The sequence below is a fragment of the Lemur catta genome, chromosome 17 (genome assembly GCF_020740605.2).
Source record: "Lemur catta isolate mLemCat1 chromosome 17, mLemCat1.pri, whole genome shotgun sequence".
Lineage (NCBI taxonomy): Eukaryota > Metazoa > Chordata > Mammalia > Primates > Lemuridae > Lemur > Lemur catta.
The window spans coordinates 1,242,495-1,258,763 of NC_059144.1; the positions used below are offsets into that span (position 1 = coordinate 1,242,495).

The 16,269-nt window shown below is 43.3% G+C and overlaps 1 protein-coding gene across 1 annotated transcript; it reads right to left on the minus strand.

Moving 5' to 3' along the window:
- Positions 1-4,713: 4,713 nt before the first annotated feature.
- Positions 4,714-14,569, minus strand: TMEM128 (transmembrane protein 128). Its single transcript, XM_045528538.1, has 5 exons — positions 14,446-14,569; positions 12,483-12,624; positions 8,630-8,788; positions 6,275-6,381; positions 4,714-4,994 (listed from the first exon to the last, which is right to left on the minus strand). The coding sequence occupies exons 1-4, from the start codon at positions 14,540-14,542 to the stop codon at positions 6,282-6,284; spliced, it is 498 nt and encodes a 165-aa protein (XP_045384494.1). The 5' UTR covers positions 14,543-14,569; the 3' UTR covers positions 4,714-4,994; positions 6,275-6,281.
- Between the last annotated feature and the right edge of the window lie 1,700 nt (positions 14,570-16,269).

Sequence of the window (16,269 nt, forward strand, 5' to 3'; positions counted from 1 at the left end):
TGCTCCTAAGCAGCGAAGTGAGGACATTACAAGAACAAGTTGAACTGCCTGATAGGTACCATAGACTGAGCTCTGCAGCCACGGTTCCCTGCCATTTCAGACGGACGATCCATCTTGTATGCAGATGATGTAAACTTATCAATAAATACAGTGCAGCACTGTAAATGTATTTTCTCTTCTTTTTGATTTTCTTAATAACATTTTCTTTTCTTTAGCTTACTTTATGGTAAGAATACAGTATATAATACATGTAACATATAAAATATGTTAATTTACTGTGTATGTTATTGGTAAGGCTTCTAGTCACTAGTAGGCTGTTAGTAGTGAAGTTTTGGGGGAGTCAAAAGTTACATGTGAAGATTTTCAACTGCATGGGGTGGGGGTGTCGAAGGCCCGAATATCCCTGGTGTTCAAGGGTCAACTGTGTGTTTACATACATATACACATACACACGCACACACACATTTACATGTATGGCGTCTAAAATACATGCTACTTCCTGTTCATCAGACGCAATTACACAGTTTCACCAGTGTGGTGGGCCAGTGTGATGTTGTGTATAATGTCAAGACAGTCTAGATCTAGACTGTGGCACGTAACAAAAAGGCTGACCCGCCCCGAGGAAAGACCGTGCCAGTGTACTGTTAGCTCTGTCTGGCAGGGGCAAAGCCGGGATAGCCCCGCTACGGTGGTATCAGGTCATTCCGGTTCCTGAGAGAGAGCCCCATTCTGCAACGGCATTCGCATACTGTCCATCAGCTCGGAACCGCTTGGCCCTACTCGTTGGCACGTTTCTTATTTCCTTGACAAATGGAGTCTTGGGGCCCTTCTAAAGAGCCTGGTGATCTGAGAGGTTTCCATTCTCACGCACTAGACAGACCCATTAAGCACGGCCACTCCCCGAGCCTGCCAATCCCTTCCTCCAGTGTGTCTTGGCAATCCTGGCATCTCTAGTTTGGTGTGGGCCATTGCTTTCTTCAAGCCTCCAGGAGCCGTGACAGCAGTGACTTGAACCAGCTCCTGAAGCCCTTGTCAGGGTGTTAAACTCTTTATCAGCAGAGTTTTGACAAACTTGATATTTTGCCTGTATCCAGCACCTCCAGGATCCATTCCCAGGCACTCTCCTGATTCATTAGCCAGGTCCTGAGCACTTTTGCCATATAATCCCTCTTTTTACTTAGCAGGCCAGCACATGCCCAGCAAGGCGACACTAATATTTGACCCAGGGTATTGGTTGGGTAGCCAGGAGGGATTATGGGGACAAATGCTGAAGAGGGTAAACATTGCTTTGTAGGGTTCCTATCTCTTCTGAGACCTCTGCATAGTCTTCAAGCAAGGAAGGCGGGTCTGTCTTCCCTTAAGGGGAAGTGGCCCCATTCTACATGCCCAGAGGGTTCTGAAACATCTAGGAGTACAAGGTTCTTAAGTGCATTTAACAAAACACCGCATTCCAATTCTCAAGGCCACGATCCTTCCCTGATTTGGGTGTAGATTTTCCTAGACTGAGAATTCGACCTTCCCTGCTCTGCCTACTCTTTAACTGTGTCCACTCTGCAGCTCCAAAAGGGGGAAGTGCCCAGCATGTCTTCCAGCTTGCACTCTTTGTGAATTGTTCTGGTAGAAGCACCACTAGCTCAGATGTAAAAGGACAGAGACAGTACAAAATGGAAAGAGCCCTCTAGACCACAAACCTTTTATGAGTAGGAAGTAGGCTGAAAGGCTCCTCAATTCCAAACTCAGTTTTCTTACCAAAAAAAAAAAAAAAGACTCAGAGGGTGATATAGAACCCAGAGGGTGGAGCCAAGAGCTGTAACACACTTTTAGGAAGCGATACTGGGGGGCATGGGCCCATCTGAATTTCAGAATTGCTGTGGACCACTGAGTGCATGACTTAACACTTTTTGAATGGGAATGTCTATGGCAGCTACCCTCTGTCTCTCCCACCACGGGGTGACTGGAGGGAGAGTGGCAGGCAACTTGCCTTTAAAGGTGCTCAGACGAAAAGGACCCTATGCCTGAGGAACCTCATCTGCACCTGGCATAGAGTTAGATGATGAGATCCTGGACCTCAGCCTGGGCCTGATGCTGTAATGGGATGAGACTTTGTAGGGATTCCTGGGAGATGACTTGTGTATGTGGGAGGATATAGACAACTTATGGCCAGAGATGAAACTGTGGCAATTTTAAAACATGGCCCAAAAATTCTTTGACATGACTCTCCTTCCTTAGGATGGGGAGAAGTCATGTCCCATTACTCCTATTACCTACACTCCTAGCCCCTATCCTTTGCAAGACGTGGTTCTTCAGTGTTTCCTTCGATTCCTTGTAGCCAGAGACCATTTTTTGTTGCATAAAACCAAATACAGCCAGGAACTTTAAATCCTGTTTGAAGTCCCCTAGAAAGTCCATTGCCTCCCAAGCTAGGTCTCCCCAGATTTGGGGGGAGTCCCAATCTGGTTTTCACCCTAGTGAACTAAGTTAGATTCAGTTATCTCTGTGTTCCCTGCAAATCCTATTAATAACATCCTAGCTTCTGCGCAGAGGTCTCTACCCAAACTGGCTATGGCAGTAGGACAGATCTGGAGCCAGGCTGCGTGAGAATCGCTTGAGGAGTTCTTCCAGCAATGTGGATAGCCTCGCCCACCCACTGAATCAGAAGCTCTGAGCACTGGGCCTCGGCAAGTGGTACGCTACCTACGCAGGCTGAAAACCTGGTCTTGACACTGAGTGTCAAAGTCAGAACACGCACTTGTTTCTATCATTTCCCTGACTTTCATGATAAAGATCTACGACTGTCAATTTAGTTATTCATTACTTTACATGCTTAGGTGCTCCTCCTACCAGCTTGTTTGGAAGCAATAACAAGACTGCTTGACACTGTTTTTGTTTAATAGTTATAATAAAGGAAAAGACACATAAGCACCTTGCATTAGCAGTTGTTTAACAGGAACAGAGACTAGCCATGATCCTGCTTAAACAAATTTATTAAAATGTCTCTTCCTAAGTAACAGGATAATCTTCACATCATCTTGCTTGGCCAAAGTTATTGGCTCTCAGCTAACTGGGTCTTAACAAATTGTATTAAACAGAAAATCCCAGCCTTAGATTTCTATCCAAGTTGTAAAAATACTCTTCAAGAAAAAAATTAGAGGCCCAGTGTGGTGGCTAATGCCTGTAATCCTAGCACTCTGTGAGGCCAAAGTGGGAGGATCGCTTGAGGTCAGGAGCTCAAGACCCAGAGCAAGAGCAAGCCCCTGCCTCTTCCAAAAACAGAAAAATTAGCAGGGTGTCGTGGCACACACCTGTAGTCCCAGCTACTTGGGGGCTGAGTCAGAGGATCGCTTGAGCCCAGGAGTTTGAGGTTGCTGTGAGCTATGAAGACAACACTGCACTCTACCCAGGGCAACAGGGTGAGGCTCCGTCTCAAAAAAAACAAAACAAAACAAAAAAACAAATAAAATGTGTGAGAGCTGGCACTGGGGGACCCTCCTTCGGCCCCAACCCAAGTTCCCGCCCATGGGTCTGAACCAAGTGCTCCACCTCGCAGGGTGTGCAGCCTTAAGGTTGCACTGGACCTCACGTCACCGACGGGCTACCTGACGCTGGCCTCTGCTGGATCTTGCTCCCTACTTTAAAGAAAACGTACACACCTTCACATCCAAGTGCACACAAACTGGGCTGCATTCTGCTTACTAATCATGCCTGACTTTTCCCTGCATAAGCATCACCACCTGATGTGATATTCCTGATCCCAGATTCTGCTTTCTCTTTCTCTCCCTCTGTTACCATTTAGTGAATGAGGACCTACTATGTGCCAGGCACTGTAATAGGTGTTTTCATAAACATTACTATTATCCATAACCTACAAGACAGATATTATTCCCATCTCACAGTTGAAAAAAGATTAAGTATCCCTTCTCCAAAGTGATCGGGACCAAAAATGTTTTGGATTTTGCCTTTTTTTCATATTTTGAAATATTTGCATTACACTCTGAAATTGTGGCCAGTAAGTTTCAGGGCGTGATCTGAACTAGACACAAGTGGTGACTAAATCAGGTCATTTCTAGAAGTCACTTTACAGAAAAAAGAATCAACATAAGGCAAGTTCTATGATATTTGGATTTAATGTGAACATATTTGCATTTGAACGTGGAAATACTGTCGTTATGAGGTCTTGGAAGAGCAGAGTAGCCCTTATTATTTCTGTAGTTAACTCAAAGTGCTAACAGCTACAGACAGAAGCTATTCCAAAGTTTGTATGAACAAAACCCACAAGAAAGTTATAAAAATATTTTATTTAAATGGTACAGAAAAAATTATGCACACATAAAAATGATTAAAAGTTGATGTTAGAAAATGCTAAAAACTCAATAATTTACCTGATGATAAAATATAAAGTGATGGGAAAACATAAAATACTTTCATTTGGTCCTCTCACCCAACAAGACTGCTATAAAAATGAGATATATAGTAATTACTGAAGCTGGGTTAAAGGCATGTGATAACATAATTCCTTTACACATATTCAGTCATCCTAAACAATGAACTGCTACCGCTTATATGGAAGAGCGAAGAATTTATTTAGCATATTGGGAGTGCATTATGTACCTATAAGGAAACCACTACCTTCCCCAAAGATTCAAACAGATTAATGTTGCAAAATAGTTATTTCTATGTAACACAGACTTCTGAAAAATTCAATAATCATTTGAGTTTAAGAATATCCAAATGAATTATAATTTATTCTGATGTCAACAACAGATCTACAAAGTCACATTTTTTCCCAGGAAACCCCCCACTTCCTAGGTGTAAAAACGCATTGCAGCTTTTCCATTATCTATCTGTGATGCTTTCGGCTAGGCAGATGTTTAATCATTCACTTTAAATTTATACATCCAGCTAGGCACACTTGCACGTGCCTGTGGTCCCAGCTATTTGGGAGACTGAGGAAGGAGTTCAAGGCCAGCCTGGGCAACACAGCAAGCGCACCATCTCTAAAAAAATAAAAATAAAAATAAAAATAAATTATGTGTCCTTAAATCTGAAAGAAAAACAGCACTTATGTCTCAAGTAAAACATTCTATCTTAAGCTACTGAATTTAACATTAAAAAGCACAATTCAATCTATCTGTGACCTACACCACCATCTGGCTGTCTACTGCCAATTATAAATTCATGTCAGCAATAAGTCAAAAGCTCTCAAACATCTGTAAAAATGCAAAACTGAACAGGCAAAAGAGATTTAACAACATCAGAAGGGGAGCAGTGGGTGAGAGGGTCAGATGCGAAAATGCTCAGAGATGTGTAATTACTCAGGAGCCCCGAGCTGCTGGGGGCGACACACGCTCACAGGGACAGAGCATCCACTGAGAGCCCAGTGGCCCCGGACAGCGCGGTGCAGGACGGGCACTGCAGCATCAGCATGGGCACAGAGCTGCTAGCAACTCTTCTCAGACTGGCAACAATGAGATTCTGTCCATTTCTTCTTTACATGGTTACAGTGACTGTCCTTTAAAACCCCACAGGGAACACATGCTGTTTGTCAGCTGAAGTGTCAGTTTTCATTAATTTCCTGAGAGTTTACTGTATTAACTTTAACTTCTCCGGGCCTCAGTTTCCATATCTGTAAACTGCTGTATAAAGTCAATTTCCTCCAAGTTCTGATGTAAGTGACATGAAGGGAGGGACCACCTTTGTCTTTTTCATCTTGCCCCTAAGTACACAGAGTGAGTATTCTCAATACACACTTGCATAACGGCAGCAGGCCCAAGGCGGGGGTGGTCTGTGGGGAGGCAGAAATTCTATAAATAATACCAAAAAAAATTGATGTGTCATCCATCAAATTATTATGAGGTAGCCAGGACAGTTAGAAGATGGCAGATTTTTTTTTCCCCAATTAGGTAAAATTGCCCATCCTTCCTGTGTTCCCATTCCTTAAGAAAAATCTAGCCAAGAGTCACTAGATATATACTGATGGACGTTGACTTCAATACAAAATGGTCTAATGTGTGATTTTAACCATGCTGGAAGGTACAAACCCTGTCTTTATGAGGTCTTTGAAAGGCAGGTTGCCATTTCTACCAAGTAGTCAGTAAATTTTACAAAAGACAGAGGTCTCAGTCCCTTTTATGTCAGAGTGTAATGGATGAGCTCTGGTATAAACATGACTAAAATAATTTACAAGTCACCTGTAACAGCTGTGTCCACTGAAAATCATCATGAAAGATATTTTCCAAGAAGTTCATTATGAGAAATACCATTCCTGATCTCTTACCTTCAGATCATCCAAGGAGTGAGATAAACATTACAACCCCCATAAATTGAGTAAACAACAGCAATGGAGTGAAAAATGACCACACATGCCATAAAGCAATGTTGAAGCTGAAAAGAACAAAAAACAAACAGTTGACAACTATAACTGTAATATACACAAATATTCTAGAATCTAGATTTAAAGAACTCAATTTGGGGAAATTCATCCAAGCAGCAACTTTCCATATACAGTGTATTTCTCACATGTGTGATTTAGCCAGTTGGAAAGAAACAGTCTGGATATACTTGTGGAACTGTCACAATTTCTTTAAAAAGTACTTGGAACTGGAATCACTAAAGGTTTTCTAGTGGAAGGTGACACAGCTTAATAGAAGCTTAAGTCTCTTAAAGTTACTGTCTGTAATAAAATATGAATTTAAATGGCTATACCTGCTTTTATGATCTCACATACTAAACTATCATGGTAAAAAAGACAAAAGTATTTTTCTTAAAAACAGAATGAAAAAAGTAATTGTTTATAAGCTATTAAATGTTTCATTGAGAAATAAATTATTCCTGTCACTAAAGTAAAAAATAAAACACTTTCTAAGTGCAAATGATTTTTAATGACTGAAGTTGTAAGCACAGAAGAGGGATAATTTAGTATGTTAACTTTTACTTCTGTCAGCCTCAGTTTCCTTATCTGTCAGCTGCTCTTAGTTTCCTCCAAGTTCTAGTGTAAGGGACAAGGAGGGAGACACTGTCTGTCTTTCTCACCCGGCCCCTAAGCACCCAGACTACAGTCAATTAATTAAGTTTTTCAGATAGTTATTGGTTTTAATATATAATATTTTGACAAGTATGAATTTTAAATAACCATAATCCTACTGGTCTAAAAAATTAACATTTCTGGGGTGATCTTAGCCTTATGGGAAAAAGTAAAATAACACATCTGTATACTCACTTCACTGAAGGATTAACAAAAACCACATCACAATGCCAAATATCCTTGAACTTCAACTATAGAAAATAAGTCACAGAAAGCATACATTTAAACTGAATGTGTATACAGGTGTGTTATGTTTCCAAAGTCAACATTCAATTAACTTAAATAAACAAAAAACTGAAAAGCTAAACACAGTATGTGAAGAGTAGTTTTTTCTGATTGACAGGATCATCGAACATTTCCTTTGTATTTTTCTGTAATTTACGGATTTTTCTTTAGTGAGCAATATTACTTTTAATAATAGAAAAAACTTTTTTTCATTGTGTACCTATTAAATTATGCAGAAAGATATTCATTGTGGCATTGTTCGAGTATAAAAATAACTAATTCCAACAACAGGGAACTTGTTGCTATGTCCATGTTGTGAAATTTATGTAACTGTTTAAAATAATGAGAAACATCTCTACGCACCGTTTTGGAAGAATTCTAAATATAGGTTCCATTGAAAAAGAAAAGGAAAAAAAAAGATGAACAACCACTTTGGAAATTGGTTTGGCACTATTTACTTTAGTTGGAGATATATACACCCTATAACCCAACAATTTCAACTCGTGTGTGTGTGTGTGTGTGTGTGTGTGTGTGTGTATACATATACATGTATACACACACACATATATATACATATATCTAACAGAAACGAGTACACATGTACTATAACAGACATGTACAAGAATGTTCTTAATAGCAAACTTTGTATTAATAATAACTCCAAATTGGAAACAACCCAAACACAATCAACAGAACAGATAAACTGGGATTCAGTTACACAATGGAATGCTAAATAACAATGAAAACAAATAACTGTTATGGGCAACAATATGGATGAATCATACATCATGTTGCACATAGCAACCAAATGCAAAAGAATACACACTATATGAATCCATTTCTATAAAGTTAAAAAAATAGTGTATTTAAGGGATGCAAAAGCAAGTAATTACTATAAAGGTCAGGACAGTATCTCCCTGTGGCAGGAAAGAAGGTGTAGTGATGAAGGGGTGACCAGGGTACTGGTCTGGTTGTCTTTCTTGACCTGGGTGCAGTGTATATCAATGCTCATTTTGTGAGAATTCATTCAGCTGTACATTTTAGTTTTCTTCTACCTTTCTGTATGTATGGTACATCACACTGAAAAGATTTAAAAAGCAAAATGCACAATATGTATACAATGTCAACATTTGTGTTTTAAATAACTAGGTACATAAATAAAGAGATGATAATAAAAAGTGAACCAGAGAATAGGAATGACTATGAGACTCTTTCCTGTTACACCTTTTTTCTTTTTCAGATTTTGGACCATGTACATCATTACCTGATCAAAAAAAAAAAATGTGTTTTTCATTCCTATTAGTCATTTCAAAGTTAACTTACCAAATTCCTGCTGCAATAAACGTAGCAGTTGTAATGGGTATCAACATTGGATACTTGACATCATATTCCCCAATCCCACGATACCATTCCAGATACACTATGCAGTAAAATGCAATCAGTAAACTGACAAGCAACAAGGCACCTCCAAAGAGAAACCAACTGTGGAGATGAAAATAACATAGGGGTTACTTATATAACCCTTAACAAATCAGCAGATATCTTAAACATTTCATTAACAGCTTAAACATCAACTTCCAAGAAGAATATCAACTGAAGAAGGGGTACAGAAGGAAATGCAATTACAATAACAGCTTGCAGAAAGCCTCTATCTATGGGAGATGGGGGTGAGAAAAGATGACACACGGCTCATCAAAGGATTAAAGAGTAAGACTTTGAATAATACTTTCATAAACCAGCTAACCAAGAAAGAACCCTGGGCCGGGCGCACGGGCTCACGCCTGTAATCCTAGCACTCTACAAGGCCGAGGTGGGAGGATGGCTTGAGCTCAAGGGTTCGAGACCAGCCTGAGCAACAGCAAGACCCCGTCTCTACTAAAAATAGAAAAATTAGCTGGGCGTGGTGACTCGCGCCTATAGTCCCAGCTACTTGGGAGACTGAGGCAGAAGGATCGCTCGAGCCCAGGAGTTTGAGGTTGCTGTGAGCTAGCCTGATACCACTGGACTCCAGCCCAGGCAACAAAGTGAGACTCTGTCCAAAAAAAACAAAGAAGGAACCCTGGCTACAGCTATGCATTTTCTTTAAAAATACAGGAAAGATAGCAGCTTTCTGGTTGTTTCTGAGTGTGAGAGTAATAAAGAACATTCTCATCAGGTACCATTAACTTTCCCAAGTTAAGTAGAATTTCTTGGAATACTGAAAATCAATTTGGAAGACAGTTAATTCAAATTCTCTCTCATGAAAGATATCTAAATGAAATCCTCCCATTTTCAGAATCTCTCCTACCCTCCCCCAAAGGACAATGTCTTTTTGTTCCTCTCCAATTCCAATGGCGACCTGACTCGGTGCGTGTGAGGTGTCCTCCTCCAGCCTTGCATAGACTGAAAGAATCCTAATGCCTCAAGCTTCTGAACTGAGGCTAAAGCAGGGAAAAAAGAAATTACTCAGGTACCAGAAAAATGAACTGTTTTCAAAAAGCAGAAAGCCTGCATTTCCTTCTGTGCACCCCTCTCGTTCCACAGCTGCTCAAACTACCCCCCACTTCATGAGTCCCTCACCAAGAATACAAATTGGCCTTTGAGTATGCAATTATGTTTTTTTCCTCTAAGACAGCACTTTTTCGAGGCTAGGCCTATGATTCTACTTCCTTCCCTTCCCATCCCCCACAGCCCTGGTCCCAGCACCTGTGACTGTAACTGCATTTCCCTCTGTACCCCTTCTCCCTGGGGCCCCATTCTCATGGGCCACCAGCCAATATTCCCACTCCTTCCCTAGTATCCCTGCACTTCGTCTCTGCCACATGACAGCTGTGTGGTCCTGGGCACTGCACTTCCTACCGCAGCCGCCCCAAACATCTTATACAGGTGATCGTTTCGTACCCTGCCATTTCTTTAAACTACTGAGAATACCTAGTATAGGACACAAATAGAGAAGTTCTCCTGCGTCTTCCTAAACCTCAAAAAGGTCTCCACTCCTGAGGCTGAACTGGACTAGGCACCCCTCCTAGGTTCCCTCGTAACAGCCTGCGCCTTTGCTTACAGAGCGCGCTCAGCAAGGCCTGCTAGCCGGTCTGCTGCGGTCTAGAAGGAGCTGTCGGAAGGCTGGACATGTACCTACTTATCACTGGCACCCAGAGCCAAACACATCTCAGGCTCTCACAAAATACTTGATGAATGAGGGAAAAGCTGCTGGTGGAGCTGTTTGAAGGACCCATCACCCCCTCTCTTCCCAGCCCGCCTGAGAGAAACGAAGGAGTCACACTGATGAAGAGCAAGTGTCAGCTCTATTGCTGACACAGCTGTGGGAGTGGTGACAGAGTGCATCCTAACACTGAAACCCAGAAACAGACTGACTTAGCCACTGGGTTCCAGGTCACAGTGACACCTACAGACCTTCTCCTGTTGGAGCTGCCCCCATAAAATGACAGCACAGCAAAGCAGACCAGAATCTGTGCTTGCTATGGGCAGCTCACTCCCAAAGGGAGAAGGTGCTGAGCTACATACGTCCAGTGCTTCATCTCACACTCAGATAAATCACACCACCTCCCGGGGAAGGAGTGAGTGAGACAAAAGGGCAGAAGACAGGAGTGTTTAGGGACAGTTCCTACTCACAGAAATCAGAAAGGAGAGGGCAAGCTTTCTACCCTCGACCGTTTAAATAAACACCTTCTGCCTACTTTGCCCTGACTGCTCGCTCGCTCCAGCTCCTCAGTATCCCCCCTCCAGAAGTCACTGCCCCTCCCAAAGGCCTTGAGGAGAAACTGTGTCTTGCCATGACACCACAGGACCACAGTCCCATCTGCCCCTTGCTGCCCCCTCTGGCACTTTCAAATTACTACTCTTGACCCCAAGCAAACCAGTCCTGTCCATGCCAGCTCTGACGCTCACCAACATCCCTCCTTTTGTCAGTTTTCTGGGGGTCTCCACATGACTGTCCAATGTGCAGTGAGGACACAGGGATATGATTTACAACCTTTTCCAGGTCAACTCCAGAGATCATACTGAAGACATCTCAGTCCCTGTGAATGAGTAACTATTTTACATTGGCCTGGCCACAAAGTTCTGACTCTTCCTCCGGTGGCTTTTACCTCATCTAATTCAGTCACACCCTGTAGTCACCGTGTGTACTGTAACTACTCTGTGAAACAAACCCTGAAGCCCGATTCTCATGGGCCACCAGCCACCATTCCCACTCCCTCCCCAGTGCCTCTGCACTTCGTCTTCAGAAAGACCTCGGTCAGTCTTTCTCCCTCCACTGTGTTCCAAATAGATCAAGGCCTTCTTAAATTCACTACCTTCCTCATCCTACAACACATCTCTGCTGAAAAAGCACGGTGAAATTTTCAGTTCTCATCCACTCTGCTGTGTATTCCCAAAGCACACACACTCTTGTCTTGTTTTTTCTGACTTGGCTGAGGTATAATTGACAAGTTAAAATTGTATACATTCAAGGTGTACAATGCAATGACTTCATATAAGTATACATTATGAAATGACTATCACAATCAATTAACACATCCATCAGCTCACATAGATGCCACTGGTTTTGTGTATGTGAGTTTGTGTGTGTATGTGTATCAAAGACACTTAAGATATACTCTCTTAGCAAATTTCAAGTGTACAATACAGCATTATTAGCTATAGTCACCATGCTGTATATTAGATTCACCAAGACTTATTCATCTTTTTTTTTTTTTTAAAGAGACAGGGCCTCACTCTGTCACCCAGGCTGGAGTGCAGTGGCATGATCACAGGTCACAGCAGCCTCAAACTTCTGGGCTTAAGCAATCCTCCTGCTTCAGCCTCCCAAATAGCTGGAATTGCAGGTGTGTACCACCATGCCCAGTTAATTTTTAAAAAAATTTAGTGGACACAGGGTCTCACTAATGTTGCTCAGGCTGGTCTCGAACTCCTGGCATCAAGTGATCCTCCCACCTTTGCTTCCCAAAGGGCTGGGATTACAGGCGTGAGACACCATGCCCATCCCTATTCATCTTGTAACTGAAAATTTGTACCCTTTGACCAATGTCTTTCATTCATCTGTGAATCACCAGCACCTCCAACATGGGAGGTGCTGGCAGAGAGTAGGTGCTTACTAAGGGTTTGAAGAATTCAACTGACAGAACATAAAATGAAAAATAAGAGTTTAACTTATAAAGCAATAAAGTTTTCTTACCTACTCGTGTGAAAGTTTTCTTTAAGGATTTTAAAGAAATCAACATAATAGGTCACAGCAATAGATGCCAAAATCCAGAATCCAGAGTGGATATTAAGTCTTGGAAGAGCTTTCTGCTTTTTCTCAACAGCTGTAGAGGTTTCTGCAAAGAAGTGAGATTTCAACTTATTAAGTTATCATAATTTTGTGAGGAAAAATTACACTTGTTTTAAGCCACATAAAATCATTTCCTAGAGTGAGTCTCTCCCTTATAGCACCAAATCTTTCTGTAAAACCACCAAGATAGGTTTATGTTTACAGAAATAGTAGATGCCCACTATAAAATGTTCAATATAGTCAACTTATTGCCTCTAAATGAATTGTGAAATCAAATTTACATTTTCTTAGTCTTTCAGAAATAATTATGCCATCTGTAAGTGTAGGAATTTTAATATTGTTTCACATGTAAAATGTAAAATGTTTCACATTTTTCTAGGAAAGTAATTAGCCCTGTTAATTAATAAAAATGCCAAAGGCAAATGTTAGAGCATGAAATGGACTTGTGCTCTTTCACGAACATTTTTTATAACTAAATAGGTTAGTTATTTTAAACAAACACAACCTTTTGAGGCAGCTCAAAAGTGGAAAAGGGCACTCTAGAGCTCTGCTCCCAGCACAGCACTGTCTAGACAGGTGATAGACAAGTCATTTCTTCCATCTGGGACCCAATCTGAGAGAGTAGGTGGACAGGGGATGGGTGAGATGGGTAGTTTCTAACAAGTTCTCCAGGTGATTCTGACATGCTAAGTTCATGCAAGAACCACGGGTCTACATCCGGGGTTCTGGGCCTTTAGATGACCACCAGAAACCCTGGGAGTTAAACTTGTTCATAATGTAGATTCTGGCAGATATCCTCAAAATTTGTAAATCAGCATGCCCTGATGATTTGTGTTCATTCTGTTGATTTATTTGTGTTTATTTTGTTTACAACATACAGAATCAGAAGATCTAAAATAAATCCCTTCCATCCTTAATCCCAGTTTCAATGTCCAGAAGCAACCACCACTTTCAATTTCTACGGAATTCTTCCATATTGTAAGCATCCACAGGTGAACACATACCACACAAGTTATGCTTTGTATTCAAATGCTGGCATACCATACATTGTCCTGAGCCTCCCTTTGGCAATCGTCCCTACTGGTACCTAAAAGTCTGTCCAGGATGTCGTATATAGATACAGCCAAGTTTATTTAACCAGTTTTCTGCTGACAGGCAATTAGATATTTCCAGTCATTCGCTATTACGGACAATCCTGAGGTGAAACACTATGCACACATCTTTGTGTACTGTGGTAAAATTACGGGTTTTTCCATATTTTTTTTTTTTTTGAGACAGGGTCTCGCTCTTGTCACCCAGGCTAGAATATAGTGGCCTCATCATAGCAACCTAGAACTCCTGGGTTGAAGTGATCCTCCAGCCTCAGCCTTGGGAGTATCTGAGACTACAGGTGTGCACCAACACGCCCAGCTAATTTTTCTTTTCTTTTTTTTTTTTGGTAGAGAGGAGGTCTGGCTGTTGCTCAGGCTGGTCTCCAACTCCCAGCCTCAAGCGATCCTCCCGCCTCGGCCTCCCAAAGTGCTAGAATTACAGGCGTGAGCCACCGCGCCTGGCCAAATTCTTAAACCTTGGACCCAGTCGGTATGTTTAATTTTAATGGTTATTTCCAAATTAGTGTTAAACCAGCTCTCCAAGGAATCCCGAAGCGCAGCTGAGATGAAGAAGCGCAGAACTACAAGATCTCTAAGGATCTTTCATGACATTAAATATCCGACTTGCAGAACCACTCGGTAAGACGTGAACAACGAAAACTCGGTTGCTCCTGACCGGGCTGGGGCTGCGGGAGGCCCGGGAGGGCAGCCGTTTCCGGGCGCCTCGCCTCCGGGGCCCACGGCGCGGCTCGGAGCGCACCCGGGAGACCCCTCACCCGGCCCGGAGTCGCCCTCGCCATCCAGGGAGCACTCGGCGTCCGGCGGGAGCAGGAACCGCCTGCGGAGCTGCTCCCGGGCCCGCGAAGCGTCCATCTCGACACCGCCCCGAAGCGCGACGGAAGTGACGTCCGACCCACAGCGCTTCCGGCGTCGGCTCCGGGGGCGGGGCCTCCTGGCGCCGGGGGTGGGACTACAGTTGCGCTCGCGGGTTTTGCAGGCCGGGAGCTGGGCTGGAGTCGGCGCCGGAGAGTCCGCACTCGAATGCGCGAGCGTGGTTTGAATTTTAAATACTGAGCTTTCCCGGTCGAAAGTTTCCCGAGCTCACTCCGAGCTACGGAAGCCCGGCAGGCCCTGGGCGCGTGCGGGGCGGGGGTGCGCGGCCCTGCACTGCTCGGCTTCCAGAGCCTTCCCAGGCTGCCGGTGCCGAAGCCTGAGAAATCCTCTGCGTGCAGCCGTCGGCTCGCAGCCTCCAGCTTCCTTGCTACTCCCGCTTTTCAGGAGTCGTCCAGCCAGACGCAGAAGGGTTGGCGGCCCCAGGCGGAGGGAAGGACCTCTGGACGGGACACCGGGCCGGTCCCCGACTGTTTGGGGGCCCTTGGGCGTGGAAACACACCGGCCGGGCGTTTCCGCTTCTGCACAGCAGGCATTATACCTGTCTCGAGATTCGTTGTGGGGTTCAGTGAGGAGCATCCGCCTGTGGCTCATGTGAGCCGCCTTCTCGCCACTTGAGAAAAACTGCCCCCGCCCGGACCATGGGCACTAAATTACTTTCCTCGCAAACTGCCATTGCCCCCCGCTCACCCCCGTAAACCATGTGTCGCTAGTTCACAGCTTTTCTTCCATCAGTAATCCTGTTTGTTACTTTCCCACCTCTTCCCTACCTAGTCACGTGCTGAGAAGTGTTGTGCTTACCCACTCAAACGTTTATTGAGCACCTGCTATTTACTAGGAACTGGTGAGCACCATGCTAGATAGCGGTGCGGCACTTGAGGCGCTTCTAGTCCCAAGATGACCACAGACCGCAATACAAGACAGCACAGTTTTTTTAGGTGTGTGGAAGCGTTTCATGAATTCAGCCAAGAAACTTTCTGAGCTGCTACATGCAGTAAAATGATGAGGACAGAGCTAGGTAAGAACCTAGTGGAGCGGGCGGCTTCAACACGGTACCGTAATAGAAACACCGTACGTGGGGCTACGGGAGTACCTGATAAAGGACAGTTTATTCTGCTGGGGTGTCCGGGGAAACAGGGAGAATGGTTTCTGGTGGGTTGAATAGAGGGCAGCGTGGTCCAGAAAGCCACACAGGAAGTAAAATTTGAATTAGTAGACACTCTTTAAAATCTTCTATATGTCATGGGTATTTGTAAAAGGAATGTAAAAAAGTATTCAAGAACAGTGTCAAGTTTCTACTGATTTACTTCTGCCATTTCTTCAGCCTTTCTACCCCCTTTGGAGCAAAGAATTTAACAGCTGGATGGATCATATAGCTTTTCTATAAACAATGCTTCCTTTTTCATGTTTTTTTTTTTCTTTTCTTTCTCCCAAAGAACTAGGATTCATTTCTTCAAAGCCAACTGGGGGCTTTGCCCTCCCTCCTTCTCTCTCATACCGGGTTAGAAGCCGTATGAACAGGAAGTGAGTTTGTCTCAGCAAATACAGTCTTCTATTGATTGTGTCCTCAAAAATGGGTCAGTGCAGGGTCTCCTTGTAACTGAATATTCCCAAGAGCATTGCAGCAATTCCGGGGTTTCCATGTGTAGTATGTTCAGGTTGGATCAGGTTTCCCCTTTGGTGGTTTCAGGGCCTTTGTATTTATTTGG